Raw genomic sequence first — 24,415 nt, 5'->3', positions numbered from 1 at the left:
ATAAAGGTTTCCCACCCCTGCCATAAATAAAGAAAACATTCAAACCTTTTGTGTAGGACATAAATTTAATATTTTACTTTATTTAAAATTAAGTTTGATAAACTAACATGAGAAAGTGAATACAATTAATCTGTTTAATAATTTAAATTAAACAGTTCTCCCTAACTGCAGTTAGTTCAGAAAATATGGTCACTATACCCAGCCTGCCCCTTTCTTCCCTCCTTCCCCCTTAATACCCCGGCATACAGATCCATAAATAGAAGTGAATAAATTAAATCTTGGCACACTACTTCTGAAAAGTTGCCAACCTCTGGCCTACATAGTGCTATCTACACCAGGGGTTAGGTCATTATCACTCCATTATTTAGAGATGTGGAAAATCTATGGGGGACATTATATTGAAATACATTTGTACAATAGACCAGGGCTTGGGAAAAGTAAGGTGAATTTACTAAAGCAGTCAAGTTAATATGCACAAGTTAAAGCATGTCACTCTTCTATGTAGACATTTTCATTGAGGTAAAATGGCTGCTTTACTTCTGAATAAGCACATTAAATTAATTTTTTAATTTTATGCACATTAACTTCACAGCTTAAATTAATTTGCCTTGTTTTTCCTGAGTATCCCTGTATAGATAGGCCTTCAGAGAAGAGACTTTCTTTAGCTGTAATAAGTGAGACTCACAAAACAACTTTAGCGTGTAAACCTTAAGTATCATTGTTAAATCATTAACCATACATACTTGTAGCCAGAGGAACTAGAGCTATCATGTACAGTTATTGTATAAAGTCTATAAATGGCAAACTTTTAATAGATAGCTTTTTAGTGAATACACCAGAATCTTTTGTACAGGCTTCTAAATGGAAATATACAGAGTAATTTTTAAAATCTACCTTGAAAGTTCTATAAATATCAAGTGTTTTTATATCCACCCAAAAAGATCCTACAGTACTTAATATCACAAAAATTGCCGCAGCCTTCTACAGTTGAAGCAGATGGCACTGCTTTATTTCCCCAGTAATTAGTTTTGAAGTGAAATGATTTAAAAACGAAGTATATTTTTGGATTCTGTGCTTATAAAAAATACTGGGAGTTTCAATTGCTGCTCTTTCTTAGAATTCCAGGCATTCATAAATTTATTATGTTTCCCAGACAAGAAAATTATACAGAGAAATTGTAAAGCACAAACCTACATTTCTCTTCTTGCATCTCATTAGCTAGATAAAATTGTCAGTTTAAAACATAATTTTTTGTGTGCAAGAGTATTTGTATAGATGATCTTTCCCTTGCCTATAAGTAATTGAAAATATTCTTGATGCATTTTTTTCCCCATTAAGGATATTTTTGACAGTGACTGGTACACCTCTCAAAATCTTATTGGAGGAGCGGATATCATTGTGATTAAATACTCTGTAAATGACAAATCATCATTTCAAGAAGTAAAGGACAGTTATGTTCCAATGATAAAAAGAGCATTAAATCATTATTCAATTCCAGTCATAATTTCTGCTGTTGGTGCAAGAAAAAGTGGTATGTATTAAATCTCATATTTTAAAAACTGAAATATTACCTGGAAATTAAATGCTGGGTAAATCACAATAAACTCAGATTACATCTTCTGTCCAATATTTTTTTTTTTAAAAAGTGTTCCTTAGATTGTCACATCAAGAAAAAGATGTGATTGACCAATGTCAATATGATACCTTTTAAATTGTTGAATATAGAGAATGAAAATAATATGCTTTGATCTGTCAAATAACATGTCGATGTCAATATGATACCTTTTAAATTGTTGAATATAGAGAATGAAAATAATATGCTTTGATCTGTCAAATAACACTCCTGCATGGCTCATTATATGCAGAAATTGAACCAGGATCTCTGGATCATAAGAGCTTACAGTCTGTTTGCTTGGAGCAACCAATGGAGGGCTTAAGAATTAGTGTGTTAGGGTTGGTAACACTAGGATAGTAAGGCTAACCTTTCTAGCCACAAACTAGGGAGAGATCAAGATTATATTCAATATTACATGGATCCTCTAGAGAAATTTTGATTAGACATGTAACTGTTGTGTCCTCTGTTTCAGAATAGTGATTCTCAACCTAGTTATTGTTGTTCGCCGTACCTGTTATATGAGCCACATCCATGCTAAATAAATATGTAATACATATTATCACAACTGTACATGTAAAAATGGTTTTGTATTTATTATGAGAGTAATATGATTCAAATTGATATGGTACCTTTCACTTTTAGAGTCCTGTGTGATTACAATATTGGTGTCTATATCTACAAAAATGATCCATGCACAGATAGCTGTAAATTTGCAAGGTTCCAGATAAAAAAAATGAGGTGCGGATATCCGCGTCAGTGGATAAAGTAGATATCTGTGGGTTTGCAGAGCTCTTTTAATTTAAGCACTGGCAAATGTCTACCAAGAGCATTTTAAATTAGCTTAATACGTCAAAGTATTAACTATTAAAATGAATTTATTTACTCGGGGGGGCATGGCATTGTATCCCCCTGCATTCATCCCCCCCCATCCAGGGACTGTGCCCCAAAATCTAGCTGGTTCCACATCCAAAGACTGCCAATTATGCACTGCACACACTTTTCTGCCCCACTGCCATAGTTCCTTGCACTCCCTCCCAAATCCCCTCCTCCCACCCCCACTTCCCTCTGGTCTCCTTCCTCAGCAGGTAACTCAGCTGTATATATATGGAATACAGAATTAAATGTGCTCTGTACTTGGCTGAGAGCATCCAGTGATCACGTTATGAACATGGTAATGTGTCACTATGTTGGCCCTGCCTACGTTAGGAAAATGTATTTTTCTTGGCCGTGTGTTTGGTGTTTGGTGTTTTTGTTCTTATGTATTTCCCAGTATTGTGGTATTGCTGACTTCTTTTACACTTTTTTATTAAAGAAATGTGCATCTGTTATACTTAGGACAGCATTTTACATGGTATGAACTAAAAATGTCATGTTATGAACTAAAGAGACAATTTATGAAGTGAGTTCTGAGTCAGATAATGCAAGCCAATCTCTATCCTATATCAATAAACAAATTACTTTGTAATACATTCTTATGGAGAAAAATATCTCCATACGTATTGCATTCAATTCTATGAAGATCTACTTTGATATCTCTATTCAGTGAACTAGAAAGAGCTATTACTCTGTATTTGAGTCTTATTAACTGTTTTTTCTTTTGTAATCTATTGACAGTCACAACATGACAGCTTGAACAATGTGATAGATGTTACATTTTCCAGTTGTCTGATAAAATAGTGAGGACTGACTAGCTACGTGGTTGGCTAAGCCATTTCTTTTGGTTATTAATTTTTTCCCCATAAATTATTATAACATAGGTATCACCAGTTCAAATGACTCTGAATTTTATAGTAAAAATAAGTTTTGGAAATGATGTTATTGGGATATATTAGGCATATTTGCTAAGTTAGGCTTCGATCCTGTATTGTGATCTGTTTGCACAGACAGCTGTTCCCATACAGAGTCCCTTTGAGGTCAATAGGCCCTACTTACAGATTCCTACTGATTTCAGAGGGGCTCTCTGTGAGCACAGTAGTCTGCTCAAACAGATCACAGTACAGAACTGGGGCTCTGCACTGGTACAGTACAAAACAAAATTATTGGCATAATTTGTTTCTTCTTCGAGGAGTGTCCCTGTGGGTGCTGCACCTTAGGTGTGCCAGCGCTGCTGCGCACATAGTCGGCAGACTTCTAATAGCAGTGCCCTGTGGTTGGCAGTGCGTGTGGAGTGCTGGCATGTGACAGTTGGAATGTTCACCTTGTGCGCACAGCCGACCACCGCCTCAGTTCTTTACTGACCGCCGCTGGCTTTGGTCACAGAAGAGCAGTTGCCCTCATTCACCTCAGCCTTAAATTCCTGTTAGAAGTTTGTAGTTAGGTTAAATTGTAAATAAGTTAGATTAGCTTTCTCTATCTTTTCTTTGGGGGGGGGGGGGGGAGAGAAGAAAGGAGAGGAATCTCCCTGTGGTTTCACAGAAGCCATGGCTTAAGAGCTGATACACAATCAGCCCCTCACAAGAGACCGGCTTACCAAAGACATTTACCAGGACATACTTGGTGCCTTCGGTTTTAAAAAGTTTGGAAATGATGTTAGGCTATCTATATCTCTTGCTGACGGACACTCACACTGTGTCCGCAACCTAGGACAGAGTCATGATATGCAGCAGTGTAAGCACTGCCTGAAATTGACAAACAGAGCCTGTAAATCCAGACAGCTGCAGTTAAAATTGATGTAAATGGAGTCAGACTCCAGACCAAAACTGAGAGGGCATCACCCCCAAGGAGATCTCCTGGGAGTTCCCAAGATAGGGGTCTATACTACCCCATAAGCCCCAGGGACCAGGACAGGGCTCAAACACCCAGAAAGAGGTCCCACTCCTTGGTGGTATCAAAATCCCCACCAAGGAAGCACAGCAAGCGTGGCTCTGCGCCTATCAACTCTAAGACGAAGGACAAGCAGGAGGGGGAAGGGAACCGGCACTCAAAAAAGCCAGGACCTGAGTGAGAAGGCATGATCTTCGCACCTCCTCCCCCCGCGCTCCTCAAAGCATCCATGGAGCACAAGCAGAAGAGCTCCAAGCTGGTGCCTACATAACCACCCTTAATGGCCATGCCGTGGGTAACAATGACTGCAGCAATAGCTGCTATAACCACAGTGCCTCTTAAAGCACGCAAGGGGGCGCTGACATACTCAGGAATGGTGCCGGCAGCAGGAATGCTAACAATGGCACCAGCTTAGCAGCACTAGAGCTTAAAGGACCGGTACTGCATAATAGAGCTAAAGGAGGCAAGAGCCATAGGGCACTGGCCACAATACCGATACAGGCACAGGTTCCATTTATAACACAGAGCAACTTAATTCTCCCCTCACCATATCTGCCTCAGTTTACTGCCACAGTTTACCTGGCAGTGACATTGGTACTGGGAATGCCAATATTTGTCTCTGGGGCAATTGAAGTTCCTCCAGGCTAAGATTCTCACCAGCATCGCAGTCAATGCACTCACTATTAAGTGAGGAAGGGGACAAAGCAGGCTTGCTGTACAACAGCCTCATTGTCCCCAAACCCATGCCAGGGCCAGCAGTGGCAGCAAACATAGTGGTTTCCACCCCACATAGCACCAAACTGGCCTTACTGGGACCCGTGGGCAGCCTACAGAATCCTACAATGCCAGATGCCACAAGGGGACCAGACGCAAGAGCCCCCTAAAACCACCCCTGAACAATCTACCTCATCAGAGAAGGAAGGGGAAATGGACATCACAGGGGTGGAAACAACATTAGACTCAATATTAATGAGCATCTAACTTCCTCAACAACTAAAGACACAATCCTGTCCCCACCAAACGGCATGGGAAATGATTTCAGGTCTTTCCAAGAGCTCTTGAGAAAGGTTACAGTTGCGCTGGACGTTCCACTCGAAGATATGCCCGAGATCCAGCACAAACTTAAAACATCCTCCATACTACGTCACAGAACAGGCTGGCCATCCCTATGAATGAAGCACTAATGGACCCAGCCAAGGCTCTGTGGCAGACTTCAGCAACGATCACACTGACCGGAAACGAGCTGATCGAAAATACTGTGTAGCTCCAAAAAACGCAGAATTTTTATTCTCGCACCCTCCACCAAACTCCTTAGTGGTAAAGGCAGCTAATCAAAGGGCCAAGCAACAGACTAACCACATGCTCACACAGGACAAAAAATGCAAGCATCTGGACCCACTTGGCAGAAAGACCTACTCGTCTGCAAGTCTCCAGATCAGGATTGTGAATTATGTGGCGCTTCTCGCTAATATACACACCATATATTTGATCAACTGTCAACCTTTATTAAAGAGATTCCTGACAACAAAAAGGAGCAATACAGGGCCACCATGAAAGAGGGGGCATTAACTGCTAGAACAGCCCTATAGACAGCACTGGACGCAACAGACACTGCTGCAAGGTGCAACTGCCTTAGTGGCTGTAGTTATGAGAAGATCATCATGGTTACAACTGTCAGGCTTCCCAAAAGATGTCCAGTCCACAGTGGAAGACCTTCTGTTAGAGGGAACAAAGTTGTTCATAGAGTCCACCAACACTTCTCTCCACACACTTAAGGACTCGAGGGCCATGCTGAGAACATTAGGCATACAAGTACCTGCAAATAAAAAGAAGCAAGGAAGATCATTTACACAGTGGTATAGACCAGCCCAGTATAACGAGCAACCGAGACTTTGACAATAGACAAAAGCTCAGAGAGGGTAGGTGCAGGCAGACCTCCGACCAGGCAACCGTGCAGCAAACATCAACAGCCCATCAAGCATTTTGAAAGTTTGGTTGACGGTTGGACAGCTCTTGGTTTTCCAAGGCAGTATTATGAACACTATACACCATTTGACAGCAGACTAGCTGCATTGTATCCAGAGTGGCAGAACATCATCATAGACAAACGGGTATTGGAGATAATCAGGACAGGTTACTGCATCCCTTTTACTTCTGCACCACATCACCAACCATCCTTCCCCTCCCTCTTCAGGGACCCCTCTCGAGATGGTGTTTGCCCAAGAAGCACAACACCTCCTACAACTGGGGGCCGTAGAAGAGGTCCCAAAAGAACACGGGGAAAGGGGTTCTACTCCCATTACTGCTTGGCCGCCAAGAAGTCATAGGAATGGAGACCAATATTAGAGCTCCGAAAATTGAACCAATTTGTTTGCTATCAACGATTCAAAATGACAACCTTAGCCACAGTCATCCCGTTAGCCCAGAGTCTCAGTAACAAGCATAATCTTTTGAATTAATTTAGAATTTAGGATAAGGGATCTGATTGATTGATGTTAAATGCTCTGGTTACCAGAAGGGAGGCCCCTGACACCGTATCTGATCACCGGTGATTTCTCCCCAAAAAACCCACGCTTGGAGTCCAGATTAAAGTTCACTAATATATTGCAAGAATTTAAATTGACAAGTGCATGAACAAAAACAACAACCAACAAATCCAACCCCCTCCCCAAAACAGAAGAGAAGAAAGACAGAAAGATCCCCAATACAGGTAAGGTATTTGTATCGCCAGTGGTGGTACTGGTACTTGTGACCTTCTACTTTTGGGCTCAGGTTAGCCCTTAGGGAGGAACCGCAAGTGATCCCTCGCAGTTCTGGTGTGATTCTCGTTGGGCCTTCACCACAACGGAGTGTTTCAGGGATGATGACAATGTTATGGTCCGAGGCAGGCAGAGATAAAACACCTCTGCTTGGTGTATCCCAGATCACCAGTGCTGAGCCTTCACCACAGCATGGTGTGGGAACCCACCGCAGTTGTGAATGTTCCCTATGCCTTTTCCCTCTGTGGCGCTGTGCTGTCCTCACAGACGCAGACCGGAACACTGACCACCCCTACCCTTGGGGTGCAGTGGTTTTTTTTTTTAGAACCTTTGGCAGGTAAACTGTAAACTTGTGTAGGGTGGTGTGCACAAATTTCAGGCTGGGTGCAAAGGATCTGCATGCCTGGTGCAATTTTGGTACTGAGTGCAGACACTCAAGGCAGGAAAAGTTCAGCTATCCTGTCCAGAAACTCCATTTTTGTTTTCAGTTACTGATGGCAGCAACCACTCCTTTAAGTGTGCACCTTACCCACATCCTACTTAAAACAATTACAATATTGATTTGTTTATAATGTAACACCACTAACAATCCCAGCTTTGGAAAAAGGGGACTGGCAATCCACCCTTGATCTTAGAGATGCGTACTTTCACATCACAATACAGCCATCACACAGATGATTCTTGAGATTCGCTGTAGGAGACAGGTACTTTCAATACCAAGTGCTACGATTTGGTCTCTCAGCAGCACCAAGAGCTTCTCAAAGGTCCTGGCTGTAGCAGTGGCACAACTCAGAAAAATGGCTGTAACCATTTTTCCATACTTAGATGATTCCCTAATAAAGGGAGCCATGGAACAGGACACAGCAGGCAGTGACCACCACAAGGACATTATTATTCTTCGAGTGCTTGCTTACGTCCATTCCATTTAGGTGTGCGCACGGCCTGTGCACAAGTTCCGGAAGCTTTTTACCCTTAGCAGCACTGTTGGGCCAGTCCCCCTTCAGTTCTTTCTTTCCACCCCGACGGTTGCTGGAACGCTCGGACTCACGATCACAAGTGCTCCCTTAGCTTATCTTAGTTTTCTTTTCTTTTAGTGTGTAGATAGAGTAGTTCACAGTTAATAGTTAGGTGTTTTGTTCTAACTAGTTAGTTGTTCTGGGCCGGCTCCCCTAGCGGGAGGGGCGGGGGAGCAAGCCGGGGCCCTACAGATTTAAGCCCTGCCGCTGGTGCTCCAAGCCCAGGCCGTGCAGGGACCCACATAAAGATTGCCTCATGTGCCTACAGGAAGGCCACCTGACAGATTCGTGCAGAATCTGTAAGTCGTTTAAGCTTCGGACTAAGCAAGAGAGAGACTCCAGTCTTAAGCTGATTTTAATGCAGTTGGCGCTTCACCCTGCAGCACTGGAGTCAGAGCCGTTGGTTAGGAGCACACCAGGGTCGATAGAGACTTAACATGGTTCCAGGCACTCGGGCACCTGTTGGCGCTGAAGCACCTGTCCCAGTCCCCGTGTGACGGGGCAGCAAAGCCCCGCACTGAGAGACAGGGGCTCTGCGCCGAGAAGCCGCGGAGCAGATACCGGCTGTGCGCCGGCTGCTCCCAAGCTGCAGCTCAGCAGAGACACCACAGCTCAGCTGAGCGGAGGCGCGGCTTGGCGGGGCAGCTCCGTGGATCAGCTGAGCAAAAACGCAGCTCAGCTGGGCCGACGCCCGGCCGCCGCCGGATAGGTGCAGGGGCCAGCCTGGACGGGCCGAAAGGCCAATCAATGGCCCCAACTGGGGCGGGGGGGGCGGGACGACCACCGGGGGGCCGGCCCACCGGGAGCTTCAAATAACGCCGGGCAACACAAGCGGGGGGGGAGAGCAGCAGGACGGAGAGACGCGACTCGCCCAGAAGGACCGTGACACTCCCCGATCTGTCGCCCCGCTGACATGCACCGCCGCTGGGGGTAAGGATCACCGAGGGGCGAAAAGGAAGTGGCCCAGGGCAGGGCGGTGAGGAAGCCCATGGGCTGATGCGTTTAGGGGCACACCCCCGTCAGCCGGACCCAGACTGGTAGTCAGTCGGAGTCCTTAGGGCCCTGGGCCGGGGCCCGTGAGTGAGGGCGGGCCCGGGCTCCCCTTTTCCCCCCTCCGCCTGGGGAGAACGTGCCAGAGGAGGAGTACTTGACGCCGAACGGCTAGAGGACCGCCCTTGCGAGACACCGGGCGTCCCAAGACGGGGATGACACGGATAGGTAGAGACGGGGCGGACCCCTATCCTCCCCTCCACCTTCCTCCCGGATAGGAAGGGGAGAGGCAAGACCATCACACCCCGATACTGGCGACTTCGAAGAAGTCACATAGAGGGAGATCGCTCGCCAAGCGTGACCAGATGGAATGCCATGGGGCCTACCTTTCATCACGCAGATGGCGAAGCCTGCCAAGGGCTGGCACCCCAGAGGCCCAGGACCTGCTTTTGGAGGAGGTCACGTGGCCGTCCACCCCAGACACCTTTAATGTGGCCCAGGAGCTGATCGAACTGACGGAGCTCGAGAGCAGACACACCTTCGGGGCCAGGCTGGTCCCTTCCTCAGCACAGGCACCAGCTCCACAGACAGCACCAATCCCCAGGTCCCCCAGCACTGGTTCATTCGGCACCATCACAACTGATGCAGGAGGCGGTGTGGTTGTCACCCTTGGCACCAGAGCTGCAGATGGTACCATGTCTCCCGGCACCTGGAGCACCAGACATGCCTCCATCGGCACTGCCACCGCACAGGGGTAAGCCATCAGCAATGGCACAGCATGTAAGAGGAGTGGAGCGCACCTGTTCCACAGTGCTCTTTTTAGAGTCAGATGTAGAGTCCCTGGGGTCTAGGGCATCCTCCCCTCGTACTGTGGTCTGTAGAGGGTCATAGTCCTCACAGGCTGCGAGGTAGTGGCACCATTCCCGATCTAGGCATAGATCCCACTCCCAGCACCGACAGAGGGACCAAGACTAGACCATAATGCAAACTTGTCCCCCACAGTGGCAACCACCACCTCAGTGGCCTTTCTAGACACCTTGGGTCTACCATCAAGCCCAAGGCCCAGATCCCTCCATATTGGGTTCAGTTGTGATGTCAAAGTACTTGACCCACAGAGCGCCTCTCTGTGACCCCACTTACCATGGAGCAGGATCCAAACCTTGTCCCCTGGCTTGGTGGGAACCCTTGCCCACCCACCTGGCATCCGATGGGCAGGGCAGGGCGTGGTGTGTGTTAAACACCCGAGTCTTCAACTGCTAGAGCTCAAGGTTCCTTTGCTGCGGGTGGTCTAGGGAAGGCCGACGGGTGCCCTAAAAGTTTTACGTCCATGCCTTTGGCTGCTAGGACAGGGGTCCCTTCGCAGCGGGCAGCCAACAGGCTGACAGACACCCCAAAGTTTGCAGAGAGAGCTTATTACAGCTGTCTTTAGCTGCTAGGACCGGGGTCCCTTTGCAGAGGGCAGCCTAGGGAAGGCCTTCATGACCTGCTTGACAGGCAAATGTGTTTCCATATTGACAGACAATACGACAATGTATTACATCAACTGTCGGGGGTGGCTCGTTCCTCTCCCCTGTGCCAGGAGGCTGTAGCCCTATGGAATATGTGCATTGCACAAGGGGTACATATGCAAGCAGCTTACCTCCCGGGGCCTTCCAATACTCTGGCAAATCACCTCTGCAGGGCTTTTTCACCACACAAGTGGTCCTTCAAAGGTAGCTCATTCCCTCTTCCACTTGGGGACTTCCCTACTTCCGGATCTGTTTGTACCTTGAACTAACAGGAAATGTCCCAGATTCTGCTCGTACAGGGGTCTTAGTGAGGGGTCAGTGGGGGATGCCCTGATAGAGAGGTGGCTGGCGGGCCTTCTCTACGTCTTATCCCCCTGCCCTTCCCTGTGGTGCACGAAGTCAAGGGTCAAGAGATTCGGGGCATCGCTGATACTCATAACCCCAGTGTGGTCCCTCCAGCGCTGGTATACAACCCTAGTGTCCCTGTCGGTGGAGGACCCTGTTCCCCTCCCAATATCTCCGGATCTGTTGACACAGAGGTTCGACCAGGGTTGGCTCTGCCACCCAAATCTGCAGGCCCTCCCCCTGACAGTCTGGAGAATCAGTGGCTGAGGGGTGGGGAACTCCTTTGCTCTCACTCGGTGAAACGAGTGCTAGTGGAAAGCTGGAATACTTCAATCAGGGAGATGTATCGGGCCCAATGGAAGAGGTTTTCGATATGGATCTTCGGCAAAGGAGTGGCCCTTACCTAGGCCCCTATCCCGGTAATCCTAGACTACCTACTTGAGCTCAGGCAGCAGGGGTTATCTGCCTCCTTGTTTAGGGTGCACCTGGCTGCCATAGCAGCTTTTCATGAGGGAAAAATGACTGCTTACCTTCTAACTGTTGTTCTTCGAGGTGTGTTGCTTATGTCATTCCGAACCCACCCGCCTCACCTTCGTCGGAAGTAATACGTAAGAAGGAACTGAAGGGGGGGGGAGGGCCAGCAGGGGGTTATATGCGTAGTTATACTGGCTTTGTGGCTGGCCTAACGGGTGCTGCTAATGGTAAAAAGCTTCCAGAACTTGTGCACAGGGTGTGCACACACCTAAATGGAATGGACATAAGCAACACATGTCGAAGAACAACATTTACAAAGTACGCAACCGTTTTTTCAATGCTCTGGGCCTACAAATCAATTTAGAGAAGTGTATTCTGACACTTGCCCAAACTATAGACTTTATAGGAGCACACCTGGACTGCACCAAAGCAATAGTGTCACTACCACAGCACAGATTCACAACTTTCAGGACTTACTATTGTTCATACAGACCGGCCCATATGTAACTGCAAAACAATGTCTACAATTACTGGGGCACATGGCAGCTGCCACATTTTGTTACCATATGCATGACTGCACATGAGATCAATACAGGCCTGGCTGAGAGAGGTGTACAGACCACTTATTCATCTCTTAGTGATGCCAGACACATAAAATCCACACTAACATGGTGGAAGAATTACCTCAATGTTTGGAAGGGGGTACCATTTCAACGCCCACCCACAACAATTACAGTTACAATGGACGCATCACTAATAGGATAGGGAGCTCACCTAGATGAAAATGTAGTGCAGGGTCAATGGCTCAGAGATGAGTCCAACAACCACATAAATGTATTGGAACTGAGAGCAGTCTGCAACACGTGCATCCATTTCCAGTCTATATAATACAGAACAAAACAGTACAAGTGTTAACAGACAATGATGTACTACATCAATCGCCGGGGGGAGTGCAATCGTACAAACTGTGCCATTCCAATGGATGGCAGTCCAAGCCCTGGAAGCTGGAGCCGAGTGGCAGTGGGGCTGATGGAGACACAGCCACGGGGAGGCAGAGCGTCCTGGAAGGCTGTGTCAGGGACCTTTCCTGATTCAATAAATTCCCTCTTTCGGGACGGATCAGCTTCCGAGGATGCCAGACAAGGGAGGTCCAACATGTACAAGGTACCATCACACACAGCAAAATCATGAGTCACTATACACACTTGCACAGAGAAGTAAAAAGGACATAAAGGTAATGCTCCCCCTTGCTCATTTGCATATTGCACCTCGTGTCGCATTGGAGGAGACAGAACAACCTCCATGGGGCTGCTGTTTCTGTCACATGAATAGTTGGAATCAGTAATTTTGATGGGGTGAGAGACATGCTTTCAAAAACTGCTGTTTCACAAACAGATGTTTGTCATGTGGTTCGATTTATTTTAGATCCAAGAGAAACCAGTACACTCCAGGGATAGTTAACCACTTTCTTATTTATTGCAAGCTTTGAGCAGTTGTTTAAGTTTTTACAAGCCTTAAAAACAATTACTATACAATTTAAACCTTAAATGCTACAAATTCTAAAGCAGATACAGCGCAAAGCAATGAAAAAGCAATTAATAGAAGATGTACTATAATACAATAATAAAGCCTAGTTCACTTACACTTCACCCGTATGCTACTTACAGTACCTGGTGGGAGGTCATGGTTCCTTTCATTCCCACACATTGGAACACTATGCAGTGGGTTGCCGGCGTGAAGGGCCTATTTACTTCTAGTTATATCGAGTAGAACCGCGATATAATGGGTCAATCCTGCCCATTCTCCCTCGATTGTTCTTACTAAGCCCCTTTTATAGCGAAGTGAGACTTGGTCATTCTAATATTTACCAATTGATTATGTATTGTGTAAGATACCTAAACACTCAATGGTCTATTTGGAGTACATCCTACTTAGGATGTTGCTGCTATGTGCATAGTTATCAGTTGCATGGCTGCATCTGTAATTTTTGCTTATCAGTTATCAGAAACAGAAGTACCAGTACAAGGGTGCTTGTCATGTGTTCTCGATGTGATGTCACTGTACCATGCTTAATCTGCATTGTTATTCAAAACATTCCTGCCTCCCAGACCTTATCTATGTGCACCAGACTTGAGCCAGGCCTGAGTCTGGCTTTTTAGGGATCCGCACTGTGGTCAAGGCAAGGCCATTCAGGCTCTTCTAACAATGTTGATCCAGTAATAGATATTATGTCCCTCACCTTGTTTCTCTAATACCTTGGGACCAAAATGGCTACAATAACACTGCATGCACCAGTATTACTTAGTTCTTTGATTTGTTGCTTACTCTGTATTAACTTTAAGAAAGATGTGAACAGATTGGAGAAAGTTGAGGGGATCAACAAATAAAAAGTGACTTATGAGAAAAGATTGAAATAACTGGGTGTGTTGAATCTAGAGAAGAGAATGTTGACGAGGGTCATAATAAGCATTCTTTATCTGTATAAAAGACTTCTCTAAAGAGGATGGCAATTGATGATTTTCCATGCCCAGTAAGGATAGGACCAAAGAAGTAATCATCTTAGTTTGCCGTAAAGGTGACCTCAGATTAATGTTAGGAAAAACTTTCTAATACCCCTTGGGGGAATTCTGCACTAAAAATTAAATTCTACACACCCTATCTTAAAATTCTGCAGATTTTATTTGTCAAAATAACGATTATGCTAGTTTCCATTAATGGTAATTTATTGAAATTAATAATAAATTAAAATACGTATCAGTAAGCATATCTGTAATATTATACACACAAATTCCCCCAGGAGTAGAGAGTTAAAGTAACCCCTCAGTTAAATGACAACCGAGTTCCTGTTTCTCTGGCCCCCTCTTCCCCAGAGCCTAACCAGAGGGTCAGGCACCCACGGCCTGTCAATTTCAGAGCCCAGGGTCCCACAGAGTAGATGCTTGCACCCCTACCCTCCAGTGTTCTCTGTGACTCAGACACCCACATGCTGCATCCCTCAGAGCCCAGGGATCAAAAGGAAGACATTGTGGGCTGTTGGTCCCCAGCTTGCAGAGATTACTTTATGCCTCTGCCTCCTTCCTTTAACATGCAGGAAACCACAGTTGCCAAGAATCCCCTAGCTCCCTCCCCTTGCATGTATCAGTTGGGTTCTGCCAGGCCCACCAGTCCCTACTGGCAGCCAGCAACACTGCAGTCAGTTTGTCGGATAGAGGAAATTCTATATGCTCAACATTAATTTTTGCAAAATTTTGCATAGCATAGTGGTACAGAATTCACTGAAGAGTTAAACTAAGCATTGGAACAGGTTGCATGGTCAGTTGCAGAATTCTTGTCATTGGAGGCTTTTAAGAACAGGTTAGTTGAACACCTATCAAGTGTGATCTAGATATACTTACTCCTGCCTCATCAAGGAGTCTGGACTAGATAATTTCTTGAGATAATTTCCATTCCTGCATTCTATGATTCTGTGATATAATGTATTTCTTTGCTAGTATTTTCAGGCTATCATGTAGTGGACTATTTAATTAAAATGTCTCTCATAAATCTCTTGGTTTTTTTCAGAAGTACCTTGTACTTGTCCACTGTGCACTTCAGACAGAGGAAGCTGTGTTACTGCTTCTGAAGGGATTCAACTTGCTAGAGAACTAGGAGCTACTTACCTTGAATTGCACAGTCTCAGTGATTTCTATGTAGGAAAATATTTTGGAGGAGTGGTAAGTAAGAAACTGTACTAAGCAGAGCATAAACAGAATCTGTTTTAAAATCTGCTCTCTCTCTCTAAATTAAGGATGTTAGCATATAGTCATTTAAATGCTTAGACTTATCAGTTAATCTAAACAGCGTGCAACCTCCTCTTCCTCCTCCCCACCTTGCTTCCTCTGTATCAGAGACAACAAAGGAGGAGGAGGGGTATTGGCTCCTGTGGAGCCACCTGGTCCCCACTCCCTGCTGCCTTTATTAAGGGGGCTGGTGAGAATTGATATACACAGGGAGCTGGCTCCATGAAGCTGCCAGCCTCTCCGCCACCACCCCCTGTTGCATCCCACAGAGCACTGGCTCCACGGAGTGGTCCCTCCCCCCACAAGGCGGGGGCAGGCAGGATACCAGCGCAGTCTCTGTCTGTGGACAGGGGCTGCTGCTGTGGAGCAATCTCTTGTCTACAGCGGACCCGTACTCACTGTGGACAGGGCCTGCTGCTGCCACTGTGTCAGCATGGGATGGAAGGGGGCTCTCCAGGGAGTATTTTAGTAATCATGTAACTGCTAAAAATTGTTGTTGTTACACAATTACTAAAATACACTATATCTAATATCCCTATTCTAAATCCAAATTTTGGCTTTAATTTAAAACAGTGTACCATATAAATGAGAATTGGATAACTGGGACAATGACTCTACAGCTTATCTACGTTAAACTTTTTCCTCTAAAATTTTCCATTGGTGATGCATCTTCCCCTGTTATAGCAACATTGGGAGTGCTAGAACACTATCTGTTGCAAAGAAATTCAGGAAGTTGTATGACAAAGTCAAGGGATGGCTCTTTTCCTAGTTATATAATTTGCTGTCCTATCACTTTAGTGAGATGCTCCAAATTTCTCAAACTGCTTTGTGATATTTTGTGTTAACTGCTGTCTTGGACTATGCATGAGTTGCACTGGTACTAAAGGTGCCTTAAAACTGTTTTTGCAGTTGGGCTTGTACCAGTATATTTAGGTTAAACATATTTATTTGAGTGATTTACCTGTGGATGCTCTGCTGTAGGCAAGGCAGTGTCCCCCTGTGTCTGGGATCGGAGCTCTCCAGCAGGGCTGCTTGGACTGCATATGCGCACCTCGCTATCTCACACCATGAAAATCATGTCTACTGGTGTGGTCCAACCACCTCCCAGTTGCTTCTTAATTACCTTTGGTTTGGAATGGAATTCGAGTTGTTATTGCTTTACCTATTAGTTTTAGTGTGGCTTGGTAGTTGTAACTTTATTTCTCCCTTTAAAAATTGTTTTTCTTCCTCTTATCTTTGTATTAGCTCATAGCTTAGGATTTCATTTTCCTGCTTCCTGTCCTTTCCAATTGGGAAGCTCTCTCCTTCATCCGTATGCTCAGATCTACTGAGTTTGAGGTGTGTTTCCTGCCAGGAGGCCTTCCTGGTAAGCGATGGTCACCCAGAGTGCATCCACTGCCTGGGAGAGGGTCACAGCCCACAGCTTACCCTTGCCACTACCTGACAACTAGGGCCCAGAAAGACCAGCTGCAACTTCTAATGAAGAGATCATTGTGTACAGCATTGCACACTAGCCCAGAAACCACAAAAGACCTGCCTGAGTCATCAGTACTCAGATCTGAGATCCCTTCACCTCTGTCTTTTTCCCCAGAGCATGCAACTGGCTCCTTCTGGCATCATTCACCATCACCAATACTGACAAAGGCTAAAAGCACTCTCTGGCACTGAGCAATAAGGCCCAGGGGTCTATCAAATAGAGGCAGCAAGGGAAGAGGAAAGAAGAGGGGGAACTTCAAAACAGCAGCCAGGCCCTGGGCTCAATGCGGTGTTGCTGCTTTGAAAAGCCATGTGCAGTCCGGGCCAGCTGGGGTGTTCCCAGACTCCCTGCGACATTTCAAAGTGGCAGTGCCATGTGGAGCTGGGGATCAGCTGAGGACTCCCCATCTGACCCTGGGCTCTGTGCAGCGCTGCTGCTTTGAAATGCCGTGAGGAGTCTGGGGGTGGGTAGATATAGGGCTGTTGCAAAACTGCGAAGGCGCCCTATCGACTAATTGAATAGTCGATGCAAAATGCATTGACTATTCAATTAATTACCCAATGCTTAACATCCTTAATTTTAATATATGGGAGTCTTAGGAATTCCAAGATTCCCTTCCTTAGCGTCAGGCTCAAGCGTTTGGCATCCTAGTGGAACAAGGTACCATGGAAGCCAGAGTTCCCTGTAAATGGCATGGGATGTGGTGAACTTGGCAGCAAGGATGGTTGCATCCTCTGTGATTACGTGATGCAGTTCCTGGCTTGAGGTAGTTGGCCTCTCCCAGGAGATGCATGCCTTGATTCAGGATCTTACCTCCCACAGAGTGGGGCTGTTCTCTGACCAGACCACATTAGGCTACACAAGTTGAAGGATACTAAGAGCACCGTTGGTTCGTTGGGTGCGCACATCCTGCAGTTGTCTAGAAAGTTGTTCCTACCTCTCATACCATCAAGACCTTGGCGAGTATATCAAGGAACTGCAAAATGAAGGGACACTAGGTCCTGGGTTACGTTGGACCCTTGGGTTCTGGTCATAGTTGTTTGTGGCTACACCCTACAGTTAGTAGATATCCCTCCTATCCACCCTCCTCCTTCCCCGTCTCTCTTCAGGGACCCCTGTCATGAGCAATTCCTGGTTCAGGAAGCCAACAGTCTTCTGTAGTTTGGGGCTGTGGACATTGTTACTTAGAAGGAAGAAAATTCTATTTCCGGTATTTCTTAATCCTGAAGGCCAGGGGGGCCTCAGACCAGTTCTGGACCTGTGTGGCCTCAACAAACTTTTCAGGTAGTTGAAGTTCTGCATGGTCTCTCTGGCTGTAATTATCTCTTACCTGGATCCAGGGGACTGGAATGCCACTCTTGACTTAGAGGATGCTTACTTTAGTGTCTCCATTTCCCAGGTGCAGATGCTTCCTGTGTTTCATAGTGGCTGGGCACCATTTACGGTTCATGATGCTACTGTTTGGGCTGCTCTTGGCCCTCAGGGCCTGGCACAAGTAGCAGCTTGTGTTGGGGGTCCAGATTTTGCCATATCTTGATGACTGGCTCAGCAAGGGCAGGTTTCAGGGTCAGATGCAGAGAAATCTCGATCTGGTGCAGGGAAACTGTGCCTGTTAGGAGTGTTCCCTCTAATTTTTCTGTCCGTGTGCAGAAAAAAATGTCGTATGTGCATTGAGGCATGTGCAGATGTGTGCTTTGCTAATAAGCTGGATGGTATTAAAATCTCTCCTGGGTGGCTGCCCAAGCACTCAACAGGGAACACTGCCAGTTAACATGGACCTTTTTCTGTGTTTATTAACACTGGTGTAGCAAACAGAGTGGTTCTTGATTCCAGACTTTGTACTATTCTGTTTTTAGAAAAGGTCACAGTAGTAGTTCAGTGGTTTAAAACACTATCCTGGATGTAGTCATAAGATGTCCATTATAGATAGATATGACTGTTGTTTGAGATCTCTCTCAGAACTTACTGGTTAAGCAATTTATTTTCAGGTTCTGTGGCAAGCTGCTAAGCTTCAGGATGAGCAACATAAACTTCTCTTGATCACATAAAGCTTCTGCTAAATAGCTGAGATAGGAATGTTAGCATATAATCGAGTAATTGATGAGCCTAGGCATATCAGTTAATCCTATCCATGACATGCACTTCTACCCTCTTGCTGCCTCTGTACGGGAGTGGGAACTGGTGTCAGTGAGGAGCTGGCTTAAAGTAGGCTCCCCACAAGCACTGAATCCCCTGTCTTCCTCCTTTTTCCCCCATCCCCCCTGTGTTGCTGCTGCCTCTGATAGAGGCAGCAGTCTGATGGCTGGCAGGAGAACGGGGGCAGGAGGGAGTCAATAATCGCAGGGAGTCAGCTTTCAAGCCAGCTCCCGGCATGTATTGGGTCCTGTGGACCACTTCCCACCGCACACTGCTTTCTGTGATAGAAGCAGCTGCACAGGGTGGCAGGAGGCTCCCCGGGAGTGGTGCCGGAGCACACTAGCTGCGAGCCCTGCCTCTAGGGACTATCAAATATTTGTGTAACCAATAATATTTTATGCAGTTGCACAGCTATTCAGTTACATAATATCTAAAATTCCTAAGCTGAGATGGCTTCTGAGCATAAGTCCTTCAGTAGTTCAGTACTTGTAACCCAATTGAGTCTTCATTTGGGTATCACAATATGCTTCAGGGAAGCTTCTTGGGCATTGTTAGAGTGGCCGGCTGTTCTCTCCAGCTTAGTCAGTAGGACATGCCAAAGCTTTGGTACAATTACAACAAAGGTTATACTTAATCCCAAATTTAAATTTGAAGGACTTCCGTCTAGGGAGGTGATCTACCTCTGGGAGAGACCTTACATCTCCAATGACAGTACCTTATCTGTTTTTATTTTCTTTCTTTGCAAAAATTTTTCTGATTTACTTCAGCTTCAACAGCACTGGTGATAATGGGGACAGACCTCTGCCCCGAGCTACAGTTAAGCTCGTATAGCCTTGAAGAACACGTTTCATTACATAGCTTTAGCTTTGTGACATTTTCCATGCCTCTTTGCTGGATGAAGCACTGATCTAGAGACAACTTTGAACTTTCAGAGCTTTTAGGGAGTGGTAGGTACATTGATGCCAATACCTATATTCCTCTTTTTGGTGCTCTTGATTTATTTAGAAATACTTCAGTATTTATACCAGTGCCATTGTCGCCTCCATGTTTGTCCCAATGGGGTCAACGCTTTTTGGCTTTAACGTCTTTTGTGCTGTTACAGTTTACTTTAAAGTATAGCCTGGATTGTATTTCCATCTACATTCATATTTTTCCATTTCTTCAATTTGGAGTACAGGCAGTCCCCGACTTACGCGGATCCGACTTACATCGGATCTGCACTTACAAACGGGGCTTTCTCGCCCCGGAGGTCGAGGTGGCGGATTGCTACCTGCGAGCTCCGGGGCGAGAAAGCCCCGTTCGTAAGCTGCTCCGGTGCCCCTGGTCTGCTGGAGACTGTCTCCAGCAGACCAGGGGCACCGGGCGGGTTCCCGCGCTTCTGAGGCTTTGCCAGAGCAAAGCCTCAGAAGCGCGGGGAACCGCCGCTGCTGCCGCTTCAGTCCCGGTGCCTGTGGTCTGCTGGGGACCATCCCCAGCAGACCACAGGCACCGGGACTGAAGCCGCAGCCTCGGCGGGGTCCCGCGCCTCTGAGGCTTTGCCAGCGCAAAGCCTCAGAGGCGTGGCACCCCGCTGCCGCTGCGGCTCTGCTCCCCGTGTCCCTGGTCTGCTGGGGGGGGGCACAGCTTGTGTGCCCCCCCCCCCCCAGCAGACCAGGCTTTTGTTTTGGACCCTGGGGCAGAGCAGCTGGGGCGCTGCCGATTGGTCCTGCAGCGCCGCTCTGGGCACTACTGGACCAACCCGGCAGCACCCCAGCTGCTCTGCCCCAGGTCCTGATTCAGCCGCTGCTGGTCAGTTTCAGCAGCGGCTGAATCAGGACGCCTGGGGCAGAGCAGATGGGGTGCTGCTGGGTTGGTCCAGTAGCACCGAGGAGCGGCGCTACTGGAGCAACCCAGCAGCACCCCAGTTGCTCTGCCCCAGGCGTCCCCAAGTCAGCTTCTGCTGAAACTGACCAGCGCTGACTACAGGAAGCCCGAGGCCGAGTTGCTCTGCCCCGGGCTTCCTGGAATCAGCTGCTGATCAGGTTCAGCAGCAGCTGACTTGGGGACGCCTGGGGTTCTTAAGTTGATTCTGTATGTAAGTCAGAACTGGCGGTCAGTTTCAGCAGCGGCTGAATCTGGACGCTAGTTCCGACTTACATACAGATTCAACTTAAGAACAAACCTACAGTCCCTATCTTGTACGTAACCCGGGGACTGCCTGTACCACCTTCTTAAAACATGTAGAAAAAGTTTCCATTTCTTTCTGATGTATGACACAATGAAGCATGTCTATTTTTCCTCCTCTAGTGCTTTTCCTTGTGTTTTGTTATAGGAATAATTCAGAAGTAATGGGATTGCTCCCTTTCCCTTAAAGACTGATTGATTGTGGTATTTTCACTGATTGAGAGAATGCAAGCCCCAGACTTGACTCTGTTGTAGAACTGTCATTTGTCTGCTGTCTACATTATTCAGATTTCTAAACTTCAACCTAGTTGTGGTAAAGTTAGTGTTTCGGAGGCTTACTGGGGGTCTGGTTTCATTCTCATAATTTTCATCTAATTTGCATGACATTTAGACTACCTTTATTTGTGACATTGGCTTCAACATGAGAGGAAACTGTATAAGATTAAGTGATCCTGTATACCTGCCTTTTCCTATTCATTTGTAAGTAATGACCTTCACTATCACCTTTCTTTCTGTCCTTTGATCCCTTAGTTCTTTATTTACACTTCTTATTTACATTATCTTAAGACTTTTGCAAAAGTGATAATTTTACTGTATGTACCATTCCTGTTAGTGTTACATTTTTATCTTCTGCTTTTAGAAAATCAAGCCATAATCTTATTTAAATATATTCTTTATATGTTGACGATATAATAAAGCCGTTCATAAAAGTTTCACATTCTACAGTGCTGCTGAATAATTGTTAGTAACAAAGTCTTATAGTGTTTACCATTATTTCTGGGACATGCAACTGATTATCTGTTTTTACACCCACTTTTCCTTCTTCCAAGTCCTATAGAAGTATCTTTTGTGGCTGATGTATTGAATTCTTTTCTATTAGCACAGCTGTAGTTTCTGTTTTAATTGTCTGGCCCAGAGAACGAACAACTAAACTTTGAATTGATAATCTTTTTAATTAAGTTCTTTATCACAATTAATTTTACTTGATTACTCATGTAAAATTTGAGTATTCTGTCAACATGGTATAGCTACTCACACTGATATCAGTTCAGTTCTGCATACAAACTGGGAAAAATAAAGATGTTGGTGTTTAACTCTTAAATAACTTTATTTGTAGTTCTTAAAAATTCATCTCATATTTTAGTTGGAGTATTTTATGATCCAAAGCTTGAATCAGAAGTCCTCTGAAAAAATGAAGAAAAGAAAAAAAAGCCACAAGTGCCACGGAGTTATCCCGCCTCAGCTTGAACAGCCAGGTGCTTACAATACAAGGGTTTTTTTCAGTGTAATATTGATCAGGGTCATTATTTAAAAACCTGTTTTATAAATTATCCATTACCAAGACCTATTGTGATTTTTTTTTTTAAATCTCTGAATGGATTACATAATCATTTAAGGGAAGACTTCATGAATTTTGGGGATTTTATAAATATGTGTGGGAAGATGTGATGAGTGATAATTTAAAATGTGTAGTGTCTTGTATAAAAATCTGGGGTTGTACTCATAAGTGAGATCAACATATGTAACATTTAGTGAAATTGTGAATGAATTCTGTACAAGAAGATGAGAGGATAGTAGTAACACAAAGTAAAGGGAGATGTTGGGAAGAAAGTGAAAGGCTAAAAGTTGGGTTGTCTTTTTTTAATACAGGTTTCAGAAGTTTTAACATATTTGATTTTATAGTACATTTGTTTAAAAATAGTTAACTTAATTACAAATGTAAGTGCATATGAATGGCCACCATGAGTCAGACTTGTGTTTAATATATTTTGTTCTTATAAATGCCCAATATTGGAATGTAGCCCAGACTCTGGGGCCCAGTTCTGTGCTTAGTTCAAGCCAACAGCGGTATTCCCATGGATTTAAATGAGAAGAGAACTAACCACACGTTACCTTGCAAACATTGTTATGATGATAAACCTCTTAGAAATTATCACCAATTGCAAAATATATACTGTATTTATATATATATATATATATATATATATATATATATATATATATATATATATATATATATATATATATATATATATACTGTATTTATTGCAGCTGTGTGAGGAATGGGCAGAAGCCAGTGCTCGTGGGGAGCTGCCTTTCTCTGCTTGTAAATGTATAACTACAGAAAATGTCAACAGTTACACATTTATATCAACACATTTTAACATCCCTAGTAAAATATACACATTCATAGTTTTTTGAAGCCCTTTTTTATATAAATGCCATGTGAGATTACTTGAAAGATTAGATATGCATATAATAATTTTTGAGATTTTATAAAATGGTTGGAACAGTTTTACTAAATGGTTCTAATATCATTTATCTACTAATCTCACCCAAGGTGAATGAGACTGGATTTGTTCTCATGGTGAAGCAGATTTATAGTTTTTAAGAGAAATTTTTGAGGGTAATTAAGAAAACACTCTTATGTCCCCATTTGATCCAGTTTCTGAGAATAAAGATGCTTTTGTTTGCATGGCAACTAATAGGAGTTTAGAGTTGCAAAACAGTTCATTCATCATATTTTTAATATCTCACTTTTATAGAAAAAATGCCCATCTTAAAAGGTGAAGCCTCGCATTATAACTCCGATTTACGTAACTTGCTGCTCTGCTGCCAGTGTGTGGACGTGGTATTTTACTCAGAAGATTTAAAAGAAGTAGTAGAAGCACACAAGATTGTTTTATGCTCTGTAAGCCATGTCTTCATGTTACTTTTCAATGTGAAGAGTCCAGCTGATATTCAGGATTCCTCTATCATAAGAACTGCACAGACTCTCTTTGCAGTGAACAGTGAGGCTGTGTTTCCAGTTTCTAACAGAGATTCATCATGTGGTCCACCGATCAGAGTCATTGTTAAAGACTCTTTCTTCTGTTTTTGTTTGTCAGACATTCTGCACTTCATTTATTCAGGTATCCTGTCAGAATGATTCCAGCTGTTTACTATCTTTTACAGAACAAACATATTGCTATGAAGTGTATATATTACCTTATTAAAGTATATTCTTCTACTAGGATTAAATCAATTTGATTAAAATAGTTCATCTCCATAAGCCATTATTTGGAACAGCTTCTACAAGGAAATGGATCTCAACCTTAAAATTATTGCTTTTAGCACTATAAATTCCATAGTCTCTGCATCTAGTGAACCAGAAGCTTCTAAAGTTGAAATAATTTCACTCCAGAATTCTATAGAGCTAACACATCTTCCATAAGAGTATGTCTACATTGCATTCCTCTTTCAAGAGAAGAATGCAAATACAGACTAACAAAATTGCAAATGTAATGTGGATTTGAATTTCCCATGCTTCATTTGTATAATCGCGCCCGGGCGCTATTTCGAAATACCCTATTTCAAAAAAAAATGCTGTGTACACGTTATTTCGAAAGA

General features: G+C 44.6%; 1 protein-coding gene across 11 annotated transcripts in view; it reads left to right on the top strand.

The window, feature by feature from the left end:
* RHOBTB3 (Rho related BTB domain containing 3) overlaps nucleotides 1-24,415 on the top strand; it is a 134,669-nt gene that overhangs the window by 88,405 nt on the left and 21,849 nt on the right. For 10 of the 11 annotated variants that reach the window (XM_014571319.3, XM_075932113.1, XM_014571317.3 and 7 more), the window contains 4 exons: nucleotides 1,339-1,531; nucleotides 15,032-15,183; nucleotides 22,170-22,281; nucleotides 23,572-23,937. In XM_014571319.3, coding sequence (XP_014426805.1) covers nucleotides 1,462-1,531; nucleotides 15,032-15,183; nucleotides 22,170-22,281; nucleotides 23,572-23,937 — 700 coding nt within the window. In that variant the 5' untranslated portion in view covers nucleotides 1,339-1,461. The remainder of the gene's footprint in view (nucleotides 1-1,338; nucleotides 1,532-15,031; nucleotides 15,184-22,169; nucleotides 22,282-23,571; nucleotides 23,938-24,415) is intronic. The other variant, XM_006118670.4, reaches the window with a different exon arrangement.

This window comes from Pelodiscus sinensis, chromosome 6, assembly GCF_049634645.1.
Source record: "Pelodiscus sinensis isolate JC-2024 chromosome 6, ASM4963464v1, whole genome shotgun sequence".
Classification (NCBI taxonomy): Eukaryota; Metazoa; Chordata; order Testudines; family Trionychidae; genus Pelodiscus; species Pelodiscus sinensis.
Note: the sequence above shows the minus strand (reverse complement) of the source record. Positions and strands in the feature narration are given on the sequence as shown.